Below are 14,644 nucleotides of genomic sequence, written 5' to 3'. Positions count from 1 at the left end.
CTGCCGTCCTCTGCAATGTCCAAGAACGGCCTCCGGGCAGAGGAGGGGCCGCAGGAGTGGTCGGGGGTGGTGGTGAGGCCACAGCAAATTTTAGTTCTTACTTCCCTGGATTCAGCAAAATGGGATGAGCGAGCACACGTGACCCCAAATCCTTCCCACTCCTCACAGACGCAGCCACCCCTGTGCAAGGAGGGGAATGAGGGGTCTCTGCAGGGGCGAGGCCGGGCCCACGTGGGCGCAGGGACAGTGGCCGCACTGCCGTGTGGCCCGCTCAGGCTCCCGGCCTAGAGGCCGCCACGGGCTTCCTTCCTGTCCAGGCCAGGTGCCCACAAGAAAAAGACTGCAAGGGCAACGGCTCAGCTGGGCAGGAACAGCTGGCACGGGGACGCAGGTGGAAAGCCCGGACAGCGATGTTGGCAAAGGGGATCCGGAGGCCAGCAAGGGCCCCGGGAGGGGCCCATCCACAAGGAGCAGAGGCCAAGAAGCAAATCAGGGAGAAGGCGTACGGCCTCTACGAGCTCAGCTCCAGGGCAGCAGGGCCTCAGGGGCCACTCCGGGCACCATGCTGGTGGCCACCCACCCCCTCCTCCCTGCCCGGCCCAGCCCCAGGGACAGCCCCACCCAGGCCGGCGTCTGCCCACCCGTCCAGCAGGCCAGTGAGGAAACAATGAGGTCTGTGAGCAGAGGCGCAGCCCTGCTGCCCCCAAGGGCCTGGGGTCTCAGAAGGCAGAGGGCCAGGCCCCACTGGACAGGCCCTGAGGGGGAGCCTGCCACGCTCAGCCGGGAAACAAATGCATCGGCTTTCGTCCTGGACTGTCACCCTGCCCACTCACACCTGCTCGGCACCCCCTCCGCACTCACAGGAGGAACCCGAGGAATTCCAGATTTCTTCTGCCAAGTGTCCTCTTTGAACCGCCCGCGGGGCACCCCTCACCTTTCTCCTATTAAACCGACGAGTCCACTTCTGGAGGCACGACGTGCACCACGAAGCACGAGCCTACACACGCGCCTCAGTAAAGGCTATCCTCGTGGCAACAGTCCGTCCAGAATAAAACACTGGCTCTTTCCAGACCCCAAGAAGGGCCACGCCCCCAGAGGAGGCCACTCCTCGGGCCTCCAGATGGGGCCCCATGGGAGGCCTGAGTGGACGTTAACAGGGTCACGGACATGACATCACAGCTCACTCTCCAACCGACTGCCGACGCCACGGGGGCCTCTTCTCAGTCTGCAGCCATCAGGTCTGAGGCCCTGGGTATGTGGCTAATGACGCCACGTGCACGTGGGAAGCGCTGAGGCAGGAGATCTTCAAAGTTCTCATCACAGGAAAACATCTAACTCCGCGTGGCTCCCACGGGGGCTCCCCCCCATTTCCTTGCCCTCGCGGCTCTAACCTGCTTCCCTGGTGGTGAGGGACGCGCAGACTGGCTCAGGTGCTTGCTGGCCGTGTGGATCCACCAGTCAAGTCTCCTGCCTGCTTTTAATGGGTGTCTTTCTCTTTTCGTTCCGTGCTTCTCTATGTGTCCACGTCTGACACACACACTGCAGACATCTCGTCTGCCTGAAAACATCTTTGATTGGCTTTCGCTTCTGAAGGATGACTTCACAGGAGACAGAATTTCAAGTTGGCCAACGTTCTCCTCAGGCACTTCCTGAAGATGCCCCCGACTCCGGCTCCCGCCCCTTGGTTAAAAGGCAGCTGCGGTCTCCTTACTTTGGAGGTCCCTCCCCTGGGGGCTCTGAAATGGTCGTCTTTGGTTCTCAGCAATTTGCAACACGCTGAGGGAGGGGTTTCCTTCCTTCCTTCTTTTATATAAACTCCTGCTTGCTGTTTTCAGAGTTTTCGATTCTACAGTTCGCCGTTCTTCATCAGCGTGAGGAAATGTTTGGCCAGTGAGTTTTGCAACGTTGCTCCTGTTGTGTCGTCTTCTCCTCGGATTCCAAACAAAGGCGCCTGACCATTTCCCAGCCCCCAACATCCCTGCGGCCCCTCCGTATCCATCTCTCTCTCACCATTGCTCCTGTGTCTACTCTGCTACCGGGCACACGGCTCAATCCTCAGTTCCAGCTGTGACGTTTCTCAGCCCGAGAGTCACACCTGCCTCCTTTTCGCACGTTCCAGCTCTGCGCTGAAATCCCCCTTGTACATGCCTGAACACACGAGACAGTCCTTAATGCCGTCTCCCGGCTCCAGCATCAGGTTCACCTACGGGCCTCTCGCCCAGCTCTTCCGCTTGGTCTTCAGTCATCGGGTCTCTGAAGAGAAATGTCTGAGGACACAAGGACACCTGAAGCTCTGGGACTACCTTCCTCCAAAGAAAAAACCTGAAACCTTAAAGCGTGGCATTCCTCGTCTTTGTCACGTTGGCACGTTAAAAAAAATGCATGAGGTGCCAATGTGGAAAACATACTAAAAGACAAGAACACGGAGACTCTTAAAGGAGCAACAATGGGCAGAAACACAGACGTGCCCACAGCCCACGACGCTGACGCTGTGAGGGCGGCTGGGCGGCTCTCCCTGAGCCCTTACCACAGGCAGCCCTGGTGCAGCACTGCCCTGTGTGAGCCCTCCCGGGACTCTGGGCGTCAGAACTCACGGCCCTCCCGGGACCCGGGGCGTCAGAGCTCACGGCCCTCCCGGGACCCCGGGCGTCAGAGTTCACGGCCCTCCCGGGACCCGGGGCATCAGAGCTCACGGCCCTCCCGGGACCCTGGGCGTCAGAGCTCAGCGCTCCCGGCCCCCCTGCCAGTATCAATCACGCTGCACTTGTCTCCACACCAGCCACGGCTGGGGGTGCTTGTGCACCCCGACCCCTCTCGTCCGCCCCCCTCAGTGTGACGCCAACATACTTTGCAAATTTCACAGTAGCTGCATTCCGAGGCACAAACCCTGTGTGGAACTGGATCTGGAACATCTTCATGGACGCCATCTGCAGGGAGAAAGCGAACAGAAGGTCCTCAGGCCGGGAGGGCGACGCCAGGCCCTTCACGGATGACCCGCTGAGGCCCCACACGGGGCTCCAGGGCCAGGGACACACAGAGGCTGGGGCAGCGCCCTAGCCAACAAGCAGCTCCTTGGGCCCGTGGGGAGGCCCCAGGGCCACAGCTGGGCAGGCTCAGGCTACAGTCCCCTCTGCCTCTGCCACACAGGTGGGGACACAGAGCTCTCACTGAGCTTAGAGAACCAAGCTCACCCACGAGCCAGGGGCCGCCCGGCGCCCGCTCACCTTAGCCTGCAGCCTTCCTCCCAGGGTGGACCTCGCATGATAGATGATGATGAGCACGTCTCCCTGGACTGTTATGCCCAGGGGAATGACCGCTTTGCCGTCCTCGATTTTAAAATCCCTGGAGAACAGAACCAAGAAAAGCAGTGCACTTAGGTATAAGGTGCACCGTTCTGATGAACTGCGACCCACAGTGCCAGTTTCTTCTTGCCTCGCGGGTTTTTCTGCCAAATCACGTCAGGCGTGGGGGGAGGATGGTCCAGGAGAGGACTTCAAGGAGCCACCCAGCACGAAGACCCCGAGAACTCCCCCACAGGCCCCGCCTCCACGCCCACCGCCCAGCCGCAGCCCCAGAGCACAATTCCCTCCTCAACGGCCCCCAGAAGATGAGGCCGCGGGGCAAGGAAGGGCCTGAGCCCCGAGCCCACCTCATCTTGTCATATTCCTGGGACGTGGTGGTCACACGCTCATCCCCCACGTAGACCTCGCAGAAGGGCCGGCAGCCGTTCCGCTGCTTGCTGAACAGGGGCACAGGCGTCATGACCACGGCCTTCACCAGGATGGGCTTGCTGTGGGGCGTGATGGGCTCCTCTGCCACCATGTCACACATGTACTCGATGTACCTGGGGGGCAGGAGACACACCATGTCACACGTGTGTTCTGTGCAGGAAAACGGGCCACGTCACACACGTGCCCCGTGCTCAGCCCGTGCACCGCGTCACACACATGCTCTGTGCAGCCCACACACCACACGTGTGCTCCATGTGTGCCCACGTGCCACGGCGCACCCGTGCTCCGTGTCTCTGGAGCCCATCAGGTCGTCAGTCTTTTCTCAATCACACGTAAGCATCTCGTGCTATAAATTTCACTAAAAGCAACGTTCCGGTGTCACCTCATGAATCTTATGTTGTAATTTTCATTCAGTTCAAAATATCTTTAAATTTCCCTTGAGACTTCCTCTCTGACTCACGGGCTACTCAAAGGTAGACTGTTTCACTTTGAAATATTTAAGGCTTTCCAAAGCCACCTGCCGTCACTGATTTCTGGGTTGATTCCACGATGGCCTGGGAACATATCTGGCATGATTTCTGTTCTCCCCAACCTGTCGCGGTTTAAGAGCCGGAACATGACCCTTCTTCCCACGGGCTCTGCGCACACGTGTCTGTCGTGGGTACACTCCGCGGCTCCGAGCCGGCCTGCCGACCTGTTCCACTGCTCACTGACAGGGATGCTGCGACCACCCCCGCCCTGCTCTGTGGACCTGGAATCCGCTCCGCCGGCTCCCTTGGTGGTTCCGCGGCTCCTCTTCGTGGCACTGCCGCAGGGCGTCCGTCTCCCGCGCTGGTCCAACCCGTCTCCCGGGGAGGGGCAGGAGCCGTGGCTGGCTCCGAACTGACAGCAGGCGACACTCCGTCTCGCCACTGCACTCTGGCCGCTCCCGAGGTCCGCGGTGGAGACGGCCGCGTGGCAGGAGACCCGGGCGCCTCTCACCGACAGCAAGAAGCCAGGACACCACGACCCAGGTCCACAGCCCACAACCTGAGTGAGCTTGGGAGCAGATTCAAAACTGAAGGAGGACGAGACTGCCCGAGTCAAGGCTGAGCTGGACGCCTGACCCGCAGGGACGGGTGTTTCAGCAGCAGAACCTGTCGCACGTGCCCTGCACACAACCCTCCTCCGCCCCCGCCATCAGTGCTATGGTGCAGGCCTGCAGGCAGCGTGCGCTCGGCGAGGGGCCCGACACACAGGTGACGCTGAACCGGCTTCCCAGCCAGCCGGCCGCCCGCCTGCCTCTCCAGCCTCAGCTTCTCCTTCCTGATCTCCTGGGTCACCCGAGCACGTCCCAGGCTGCCACTCGCATCCTCTGCTGACGTAATGACAGCCCTCGAGAAGAACCTTCACCGCTTGCACCTCCACTCCCGCCACCCACCTTGCAGAGTTCCTGTGCGTGGCTCTCGGCAGTGTGAACGCCGGAAGCCAAAGTGGGTTTTCCCACTTTGTGTGTTTTCCGTGTGTGTGTTTTGTTCTGAATCCCACTTGGTGTCCTCTGAGCTTCTTGGGTTTGACGTCTGCCGTTAATTTGGGGAAATTCTCAGCAACGCCTCCTCCGTGCTCCCCTTTCCTGCTCCGTCTCCCCCGGGGGCCCCAGTGGTGCGTCTGTCCGACCGTCTGAGATGGCCTAACGCGTGTTCCGGTGAAGGACATCCACAGACCCCTCCGAGGTCGCGGCCCTCTCCGTTTGGGTCTTCCTCGCTCCCTCCCACCCCCACCCGTCATCAGGGTCTTGAATGCACAGACCGGCGACCAGCAGCTCCAAACGTCCCGTCACGGTTCCGAGTCTCATGCGAAGGCTGCTTCAGCCGTCTGTCCCCAGGAGAACCCGTCTCCCTGGGAGGGGCAGGAGCCGTGGCTGGCTCCGAACTGACAGCAGGCGACACTCCGTCTCGCCACTGCACTCTGGCCGCTCCCGAGGTCCGCGGTGGAGACGGCCGCGTGGCAGGAGACCCGGGCGCCTCTCACCGACAGCAAGAAGCCAGGACACCACGACCCAGGTCCACAGCCCACAACCTGAGTGAGCTTGGGAGCAGATTCAAAACTGAAGGAGGACGAGACTGCCCGAGTCAAGGCTGAGCTGGACGCCTGACCCGCAGGGACGGGTGTTTCAGCAGCAGAACCTGTCGCACGTGCCCTGCACACAACCCTCCTCCGCCCCCGCCATCAGTGCTATGGTGCAGGCCTGCAGGCAGCGTGCGCTCGGCGAGGGGCCCGACACACAGGTGACGCTGAACCGGCTTCCCAGCCAGCCGGCCGCCCGCCTGCCTCTCCAGCCTCAGCTTCTCCTTCCTGATCTCCTGGGTCACCCGAGCACGTCCCAGGCTGCCACTCGCATCCTCTGCTGACGTAATGACAGCCCTCGAGAAGAACCTTCACCGCTTGCACCTCCACTCCCGCCACCCACCTTGCAGAGTTCCTGTGCGTGGCTCTCGGCAGTGTGAACGCCGGAAGCCAAAGTGGGTTTTCCCACTTTGTGTGTTTTCCGTGTGTGTGTTTTGTTCTGAATCCCACTTGGTGTCCTCTGAGCTTCTTGGGTTTGACGTCTGCCGTTAATTTGGGGAAATTCTCAGCAACGCCTCCTCCGTGCTCCCCTTTCCTGCTCCGTCTCCCCCGGGGGCCCCAGTGGTGCGTCTGTCCGACCGTCTGAGATGGCCTAACGCGTGTTCCGGTGAAGGACATCCACAGACCCCTCCGAGGTCGCGGCCCTCTCCGTTTGGGTCTTCCTCGCTCCCTCCCACCCCCACCCGTCATCAGGGTCTTGAATGCACAGACCGGCGACCAGCAGCTCCAAACGTCCCGTCACGGTTCCGAGTCTCATGCGAAGGCTGCTTCAGCCGTCTGTCCCCAGGAGACGACCTCGTGCTCCCTGAGCAGCAGCCTCCCCCTCTGACCTGTCCTGCAGGGCACAGACCACCCCTGCCGAGTGCCCTGTGGGCGGCTGCCTGTCCCTCCTTGGACGGGGTGAGCCGACGGCTCCAGGATGGCTCTTCCCCAACAGCTCTGAAGAGTCGTGCGTCTGAAGCGGGCGCCGCTCTTCTATAAGCTGTTGGGCCGGGCGGGGGATGACGCTCTACGTCTGCACGGCTCCAAGGAAGCAGCCTGGGGTCTGCTGGGGGCCCCGGGGCCAGGCACACACTGGCAACGATACTCTGCTGGCTCTGACCCCCGACTCTGAGCGCTCCCGAGCGGCACCCCAAGCTGCAGGCATGGTTCGGGAACCCCGGGTGCGCCCAGATTACGGGAAGGTGACATGCTGAAAGGGTTGGCAGCCTGTCACCTGTGCTCGGCGGCGCAGCCCTTGCTCTGCCACGCCTTCTGCACGATGGACAGGCCCGCCCCGCCCCCCCCCCCCCCCCCTGCTCGGGGGGAGCCCCCCCCCCCGCGCCCCCCCCCCCCAGCCACACAGAAGACACGACAGCGTGCTGGCTGTCTCGGGGTATGCCCTGTCGCCGGGCAGCGAGCCAATGGGGTGGGCCTCACGAGCAGGAGTGGGTCAACCACCCCACACCGCCATCGAGGCAGTGCAGCCATCCCGAGCGGGAGGAGTAACCACAACGGCCCCTCACTGGCCTGGATGCCTTCCCGATCTCCCCGCCAGGGCAGCGGGGGGAGGCAGCAGGGCCCAGGCAGCCCCGGCTCTCCCCACTCTTGGGCCCTGTGTTGTTCATGCCAAGGCCCTCCCCACAGAGGAAGGAGATGCTCCCCTAGTACCCGAGTGGAATGAGCAGCAACTCAGGCCTGAGCGTGAGGCTCCCCTCTCGCTGCAAGGTGGCTGGAAGTGGGGAAGGCGGTCTGGGAGTAGGCAGTGGCCCCAGGGGGCAGGGGGCGGGCGGTGGCCAGCTGCAGCCCTGGGAAACCATCCCCTTTAAGTTGTCAGCAGAGACAGCCTAGAAACTGTGTCTCATGGACCGTGACGTGGAGGACGTCACGGCAGAGGCGGTGCTGCCACAGCTCCCAGATGCCACCTCCCATGCCGAATGGAGACACCGGACCACGTGTGCAGAGGTGGCACCCAGGGGCTGCCCCATCGCCAGCGAGCAAGTGGCCTCACGCGCTAGGAAGGCTGGCGCCCAGGCCCCGGGCAGAGGCGCAGCCCCGCTGCTTGGGAGCCCCGACAGGGCAGAGGCGCGGCTGCCCTGACTGCGCACGCGGGCCCGTGCTCCACCCAACACCGAGGTCCACACCCGCGTGAAACCCTGCCATCTCCCAGCGCCCACAGCTACGGCCTGGCCATGGTGACGCCGCACCCAGGCCCCACAGTGGATGCCATACCTTTTGTGGGACGGCCAGATGCCCGGCGGGCAGCGCTTCATACTGAACATGTACACGGCAGCCTCTGCGGTGCTGAAGAGCCGGCAGAAGCACAGGAAGGAGCAGACGGCCACGGCAGATGCGGCCCTCCCGTCCTAGGACAGATGCATGGGACAGGTTCAGGCGGCACTCACTCCCCCAGGATAGTCAGGGCCTGCGCCGGGGGCCAGGGCTCATCAGGGAACTTAGGAAAACCCACCCGATGAGGTGAGAATTCAGGGAGTGGAGAGAATACAGGCTCCGCAGCAGAAGGCACGAGGCGGCCGGGCACGTGCTGCTCTCTGTCAGGTTCCCCACCTGACCTTGGTCCCCACCCGCCCTCAGCGCTCGGCACGTCCACGCTCACCCTCACGAACCCTCTGCAGCGCCACCCCTGGTGTGATGGTCACCCACACCAGGACGGCAGTACTGACGTTCAAGGGTGGGTTCTGGCAGGTGCCCCACTGGGTGTGATACCCACAAACCCTCAGCCCCAGGGTGGGCTCAGAGACGGGGTCCCAGGAGGCAGGCTGGCCTCCGTACATGGGTGCTGCCACGAGGGGGCCTGCATCTTCCATAAAAGGGGTGGGGGGGACCCTCTTCCATAAAAGGGGTGGGGGGGACCCTCTTCTGCCAGAAGCCCCTGCTGCCAGGGACCCAGCTGTGACCCACAGAAGGTGCCAGGAGCCGCCTGGGGGAACCGGGCCTGGGCCGCCAGCTGCAGACCCCAGGGCAGAACTGCTGCTCCCGGGAGTGGTGGGCGCCGGGGTCACCACTCGGGACACCTGGCCGCTCCCGCCTGACCCTCTGGATGTCCCCTCTGTCCCTTGAGTGTCCTAGGGCGGGGCAGCTTGCTCACCACGCAGTGCACCACGCAGACGTTCCCGGGGTCCTGGCGCAGCCAGGCGTGCATGCTCCTGCAGAGGCTGTATAGGCTACGAAGGCTTGGGGCCCGTCGGGCTGCCCAGCCACACTCAGAGACCTGCAGGGAGGGCAGCTCGCCAGCCGGGGTGCAGACACACGGGCCCCACCTAAAGCACCCCACCACCCCCAAACCAGGCGCCGCCCCCCGCCCCCCAGGCGCGCGACAGGACTCGGGAGCCGGGCTCTGGCAGACGTGGCAGAAGGAGCGCAGCACCCGCCCTGTCTGTGCTCAGGGTCAGTATAAATACTGTAAAAAGCATCCACGTCCCGAGCGTTTATCCGCCGAGGAAACTGCGTGGTCTCGCGTTCCCTCCGGAGGCACCTCAGGCTCAGCGATCCTCGGGGACCCCTGATAAGACCCCGCCCCTTCTACGCACTGTCGAGGGAGGACCAGCGCCACACTAGGCTGAGCATCAGCCAGAGCCCGTGCTCACCCGGCTGTGGAACTTGGAGGCCCGGTACGTCCTCAGGGACAGGTTGTAGACAGCGTAGCGGCCCGGGTGCTTCGAGTCCAGAAACAGCCGCACGTCCTCGATGTTGTTCTTGATGGCCGACTCCACACCTTCCGCCGGGAATGACATCACTGCAAGAGAGGAGCCCCTGCAACCTCTACAACCTCAGGCCGGACGGGCGGGCACACACGGGGGCCTGCTCCTCGTGGCCGCTGACCCGAAGGCACGGTGAGTCCTGAGAAGGGGCAGAGCAGCGGCCTACAAGCCCCGCCTCACCGCCCGTCAGATCCTCTGGGATCCCCAGATGGTGCCCTGAGACCCTCCTGAGACGCTGCTTCTGCCGCAGAGCCTGAAGCACCACAGGATCTCCCCAAGCATCTGGATTGTGGGTTTTGCCTGGAGACCCACATTTTAATATGTGTGGCCTCGCATTATTTCCCTCATGACCTCAGCGTTTCAGAAGGTTCCAGACCAGGGGGAGAAGCTGGGTTGACACTGGCGATATCCACCGCAGGGCCTAGAGGCACACTGGATGCAGGGATGGACACCCTAGGCCACATCTCGGGCAAGTGAGTGGCTGCCCAAGAGGCCAGAATCCCACGCACCATCCTCAGACAGGAAAGAGCCAGAAGTTCATCCTTATGGTTAAAGCTGGCAAACAAACGTACCGGCAATTCTGGATGTGATGTAAGAAATATCCAAATCTCCCTTTGCATAACTGGAATTTAAAAAAAAAAAAGGGCACTTGGTTATTATAGGAAATTTCTACGGTTAACTCACAAGAGCTTAAACTGAAGCAAGTCCCTGAGAGGCCGGGGTATGTGGGGGTGGCCCTCACCGTTCAGGCTGCAGCTCCCGGGGACACCGTATGTGCACATGTCAGTGTGCACGTGTGTACCTGGGTGACTGCGTGCATGCGCATGTGGGCACGTGTGGAGCTGACATCTACCTAAGAGGTGGACGAGAAGTTATAAACTGCAAGGGGTGGAGAGGCGGGGTTCCTGACCAGAAGGGTCTTTAACTCTCTTACTACCAGAAGGTGGGACATAAGGAGCTGGTTTGGGAGAGAGATGACAACAAAAATGGAAGACAGAGTTTTCTGACCCAGTACAAAATGTCTGGCTAATGAGAAAAAATTACAAGGCACATGGAATGGCAAAAAGCAGAATCTGAAGAGACAGAACAAGCATCAGAACCAGACGTTGTCAGGATGTTGGGATTATCAGACAGGGACTGAAAACAACTGTGGTCAACGTGCTGAGGGCTCTAATGGATAAAGTAGAGAGCAGGACATAAGGGGAATGTGAGCAGAGAGGTGGAAATCCTAAGGAAGAACCAAAAAGAAACGCCAGAGATCAGAGCCCTGCAGCAGAAATGAAGGTTGCCTTTGATGGGCTGATTAGACTGGACACGGCTGAGGAAGGAACCTCTGAGCGAAAGGACATCTCGACAGAGTCCCTGAAAACCCAAAAGCAAAGAGAAAAGGCTGTAAAGAACAGAACAGAACATCTAAGGCCTGTGGGGCGAAGGTGTGACATAATGGGGAATCCAGAAGGAAAAGACAGAGAAGAACAGAAGAAATACTGAAACATTTTAACTGAGAATTTCCCCAAATCAATGTCAGACACCAGACCACAGATCCAGGAAGCCCAGAGAACACCCAGCAGGACAAATGCCAGAGTAATTACACCTGGGCATGTCGGTTTCAACGTACAGAAAGTCAAAGATAAAGAAACAAGTCCCGAAAGAAGCTGGAGGGGAGGGGTACACTTTACCTATAGGGGAACTGAGATGAGAATTACATCTGACCTCTCCTTAGAAACCATGCAAGCAAAGAGTGAAGCGAGATATTTACAGCATTGAGAGAAAAACCAGCAGCCCGGGATTCTGTACGCTGAGAATTATCCTCCAGAAGTGAGGAGAAATAAAGACTTTCTCAGACAGAAACTGGGGGAATTTGTTGCCAGTAGATCTGCCTTCTAGAGATGTTAAAAAAAAAAGTTCCTTAGAAAGAAGGAAAACGATAAAGGTCGAAAACTCAGATCTACTAAAGAAAGGAAGAGCATCAGAGAAAAAATAAGTGAAAGTAAAATAAAGATGTTTATTTTTCTTATTTTTAATGTATCTGATAAGTTTGTTCAAAATAATAATGGCAACAATACACCCGATAGGTATGCCTATGTACATATTTCACGTATAGACACACATACTCAAACGTGCCTGTGTACAAGTGAAATGAACGACAATGATGCAAGAGCCAGGAGAGAGGAATTAGGGTTTCTGTGGCATTATGAAGCACACCCGCTGCCTGGGAAGTGATAATATGCTATTTGAAAGTGAACTTGGGTTAGCTGGTAAATGGGCGCACTCTCGGGCGACCACTGAAAACAGCAGAAAAAGAGGTATAACTGATAAGGTCGAAAGGAGAGAAAAGGGATCACACAAAATGCTCAATTAAAGCCACAGAACATAGGAAAAGAGCGGAAGACAGAAAAGCGCCAAAGAACAACGGCGAAGACGAGCAAACGGTAACCAATGGGGCGGCTGTTAATCCAACCCCAGGCGCCGCGGAGACACTGGGGCTCGGCTGCAGCCCTGTGCAGTGAAGCAAAGGCGCCACGCGCACGGACGTTTTGGTTCCCAGCGCGTCTAAACGTTACGTTCACACAACGCTGTGCTCTACTAATGTGCAACAGTGTTATGGCCAAAAGACAGTGCCCATCCCTTTAATTAAAAAAGCTTCATTGCTAGGAGATGCTAACCATTGTCTGAGCCTTCAGTGAGTCTCAGCAGTAACATCAAAGACCACTGATCACAGAGGCCGTAGCAGACACAATGACGAGGAAATGCTTGAAGTGCTTCGAGAATTACCAAAACGGGGCCCAAAGTGAGCAGATGCTGTTGGAAAAAGGCGCCGACAGACTCGCCTGACGCGGGGCGGCCACAGACCCTCACTGCGCTCCAAGTGCAGTAAAGCGGGGTCGGCCTGTGTACCAATAAACACTTTACGCACCAACGGTCTAAATACACCAATCAACACAGAGCTGTCAGAATGGATCAAAATATATGACCCAACTATGCTGTCTACAAAGTAATATGAAGCTGAGCATCTCCTTGTAGTTTATTCATAGTTTGTCCTCTGTTAATTTCCTTCATGCATTTTTTCATTTTCCTATTAATTTTCATAATCCACTGTATATAATGGATACTATACGTTTTGTGAGTTACATAGTTTGAACCTCTTTACTCCCAATCAGTGCCACATCTTTTTGTTAAAGAAAGGTGTTTTTTCAAGGAACAGAGAATTTTTAAGTTAGTTAAATTTATTAACCATTTTCTCCATGGCTTATATATTTTTTTTCACATTTAAGATACCTTCTTTACTCCGGTGTTATAAACATGTTCCTCTATATTTTGTTAGTTTTTCCTAGGAAACTGCTTTTCACAGTTAGATCTGTTAACAAATCAGAACTACTGGACTTGGCTGTTATGAGGACCCAGTTTTTTCTTCTCCTACACAGCTACCCATGGTCTCAGCAACATAGACTCATTGGTCTGTTATTTTCTTTTAGACTCACATTTCGTGTTTCATACTATCCCTACCTAAGTACATGTCAAGCGTGAGTCTAAACACTTGTAACAACACAACAGATGTTTGAAAAAAATTGGTAAAGAACAGAGTTTGTGTCTTCTTATTTTTAAAAACATCGCCGGCCATTTTGGATAACTTACATGTGAATTTTGAGATTGAAATCTGTGGAAACGACAGCGGGATTTTTATTTTTATTGCAAAGAATTTACAGATTAACCGAGGAGCAACATGACCTTCACGATACGAATTCTCCTAAACGTAAAGACGGCGCACTTCCCCACCTGTCTAATGTTTCGGTCGTCAGTGTCAGCAGGGTGCGGGGGCTGCACGCGGTGCCCTCCGCAGGCCAGGCCTGGGCAGGGCTCAGTCGCGCTGCCGCGGGAACAACCCCCGCCCGCCCCGCGCAGCCAGCAGAAGAGTCAGCACCACGGAGACCAACTGTCCCCAAACTGACCAAGAAGTAGATACAACGCTACACCCTCGATGACCGCGCAGGCAACCTGACAGGCTCATTCCAGAATGCACGTGAAGAAACAGATGAGCGAGAACGGCCAATGTTCTTGGGGGGACGTAGGAAGGCCTGTCGCCCGGACAGCAGAGCGCAGGGCCACGGGGCTGCGAGGGGCTTGCAGGACGAGCCGGGACAGTGCCCGGCTTGGTCGTCAGCAGAGGGGCTGCTCCGGTCAGGGGGAAGTGAACGAGAATCGAGAACAGTCCCCAGAGGGAGGCCCAGGTGGATTAAAAAGCCAAATGTGCACCAACCAAGCATTAAAAGGTACATTTACAATAAATTCAGACATTTAAAATGGGTGTGTGTTTTTTTTCCGCCACGCCGCGTGGCTTGTGGGATCTTAGTTCCCTGACCAGGGATTGAACCCGGGCCCTCGGCAGTGAAAGCACGGAGTCCTAACCACTGGACCGCCAGGGAAATCCCTAAGATGTGTTTTAACTCAGGTCTGATCTATTTACAACTTGGGGCATGAAAGGCTTCCTAAATGAGAAGACAAAAGACAGAAAGGGAACCGTGAAAAACCTGCGTTTTACTTAAAACGAGCAACAGACAAGAAGAAAGCATTTGCCGTGTTTACCCTGTGTGAAAAAGCTAGTCTATAGAATGTAACGTAAAATCAGTAAGAAAAACAAAAGCCCAACACAAAGAAGGGAGAGGACAAGAGCAGCAGTTCGTGGGGACCCGCGGCCAGAGGTTTGCGTCCCCAGGCCCACAGGCTCCACATGGGATGCCTAGTGCTGGGGAAGCTGGCGGGGCCTGGCCACCCACCCCGCTGTCCCCGAGGAGGGGCCAGAGCACCCGTGGCAGTGGGAGGGTGGGGCAGGTCAACACTGAGAGCGCAGACACCGCCGGGCGGGGAACCCGGGGTGCCTGGTGGGGCCGTCTGTGAAGACGTGGCACGGGGGCTCTAGGACGTGTGGACGTGTAGGGTCTGACCTAAAACTGGTGAGAAACAAATGAGACCACAGACAGGTGAGGGCTCAGGGTCAGGCCCACAAGCCAGCCACGCCTCTCGGAGGCCACGTGGGACAGGCTGCACACGCAGGGACGGTCCTCCTCCGGATAGACCCCAGGACTCCTGGGCCCACATACCCTGAGA

The 14,644-nt window shown here is 58.2% G+C and overlaps 1 protein-coding gene across 1 annotated transcript in view; it reads right to left on the bottom strand.

Moving 5' to 3' along the window:
* Positions 1-14,644, bottom strand: part of GAK (cyclin G associated kinase) — a 54,427-nt gene that overhangs the window by 11,084 nt on the left and 28,699 nt on the right. Inside the window, exons 12-18 of the mRNA XM_007467905.1 lie at positions 10,111-10,160; positions 9,425-9,573; positions 8,926-9,048; positions 8,049-8,182; positions 3,650-3,844; positions 3,225-3,342; positions 2,848-2,927 (exon numbers count right to left, since the gene is read on the bottom strand). Coding sequence (XP_007467967.1) covers positions 2,848-2,927; positions 3,225-3,342; positions 3,650-3,844; positions 8,049-8,182; positions 8,926-9,048; positions 9,425-9,573; positions 10,111-10,160 — 849 coding nt within the window. The remainder of the gene's footprint in view (positions 1-2,847; positions 2,928-3,224; positions 3,343-3,649; positions 3,845-8,048; positions 8,183-8,925; positions 9,049-9,424; positions 9,574-10,110; positions 10,161-14,644) is intronic.

This window comes from Lipotes vexillifer, unplaced genomic scaffold (assembly GCF_000442215.2).
Source record: "Lipotes vexillifer unplaced genomic scaffold, Lipotes_vexillifer_v1.1 scaffold966, whole genome shotgun sequence".
Taxonomy (NCBI): Eukaryota; Metazoa; Chordata; class Mammalia; order Artiodactyla; family Lipotidae; genus Lipotes; species Lipotes vexillifer.
The sequence above is the reverse complement of the archived record's forward strand: the minus strand, read 5'-3'. Positions and strand labels throughout refer to the sequence as shown.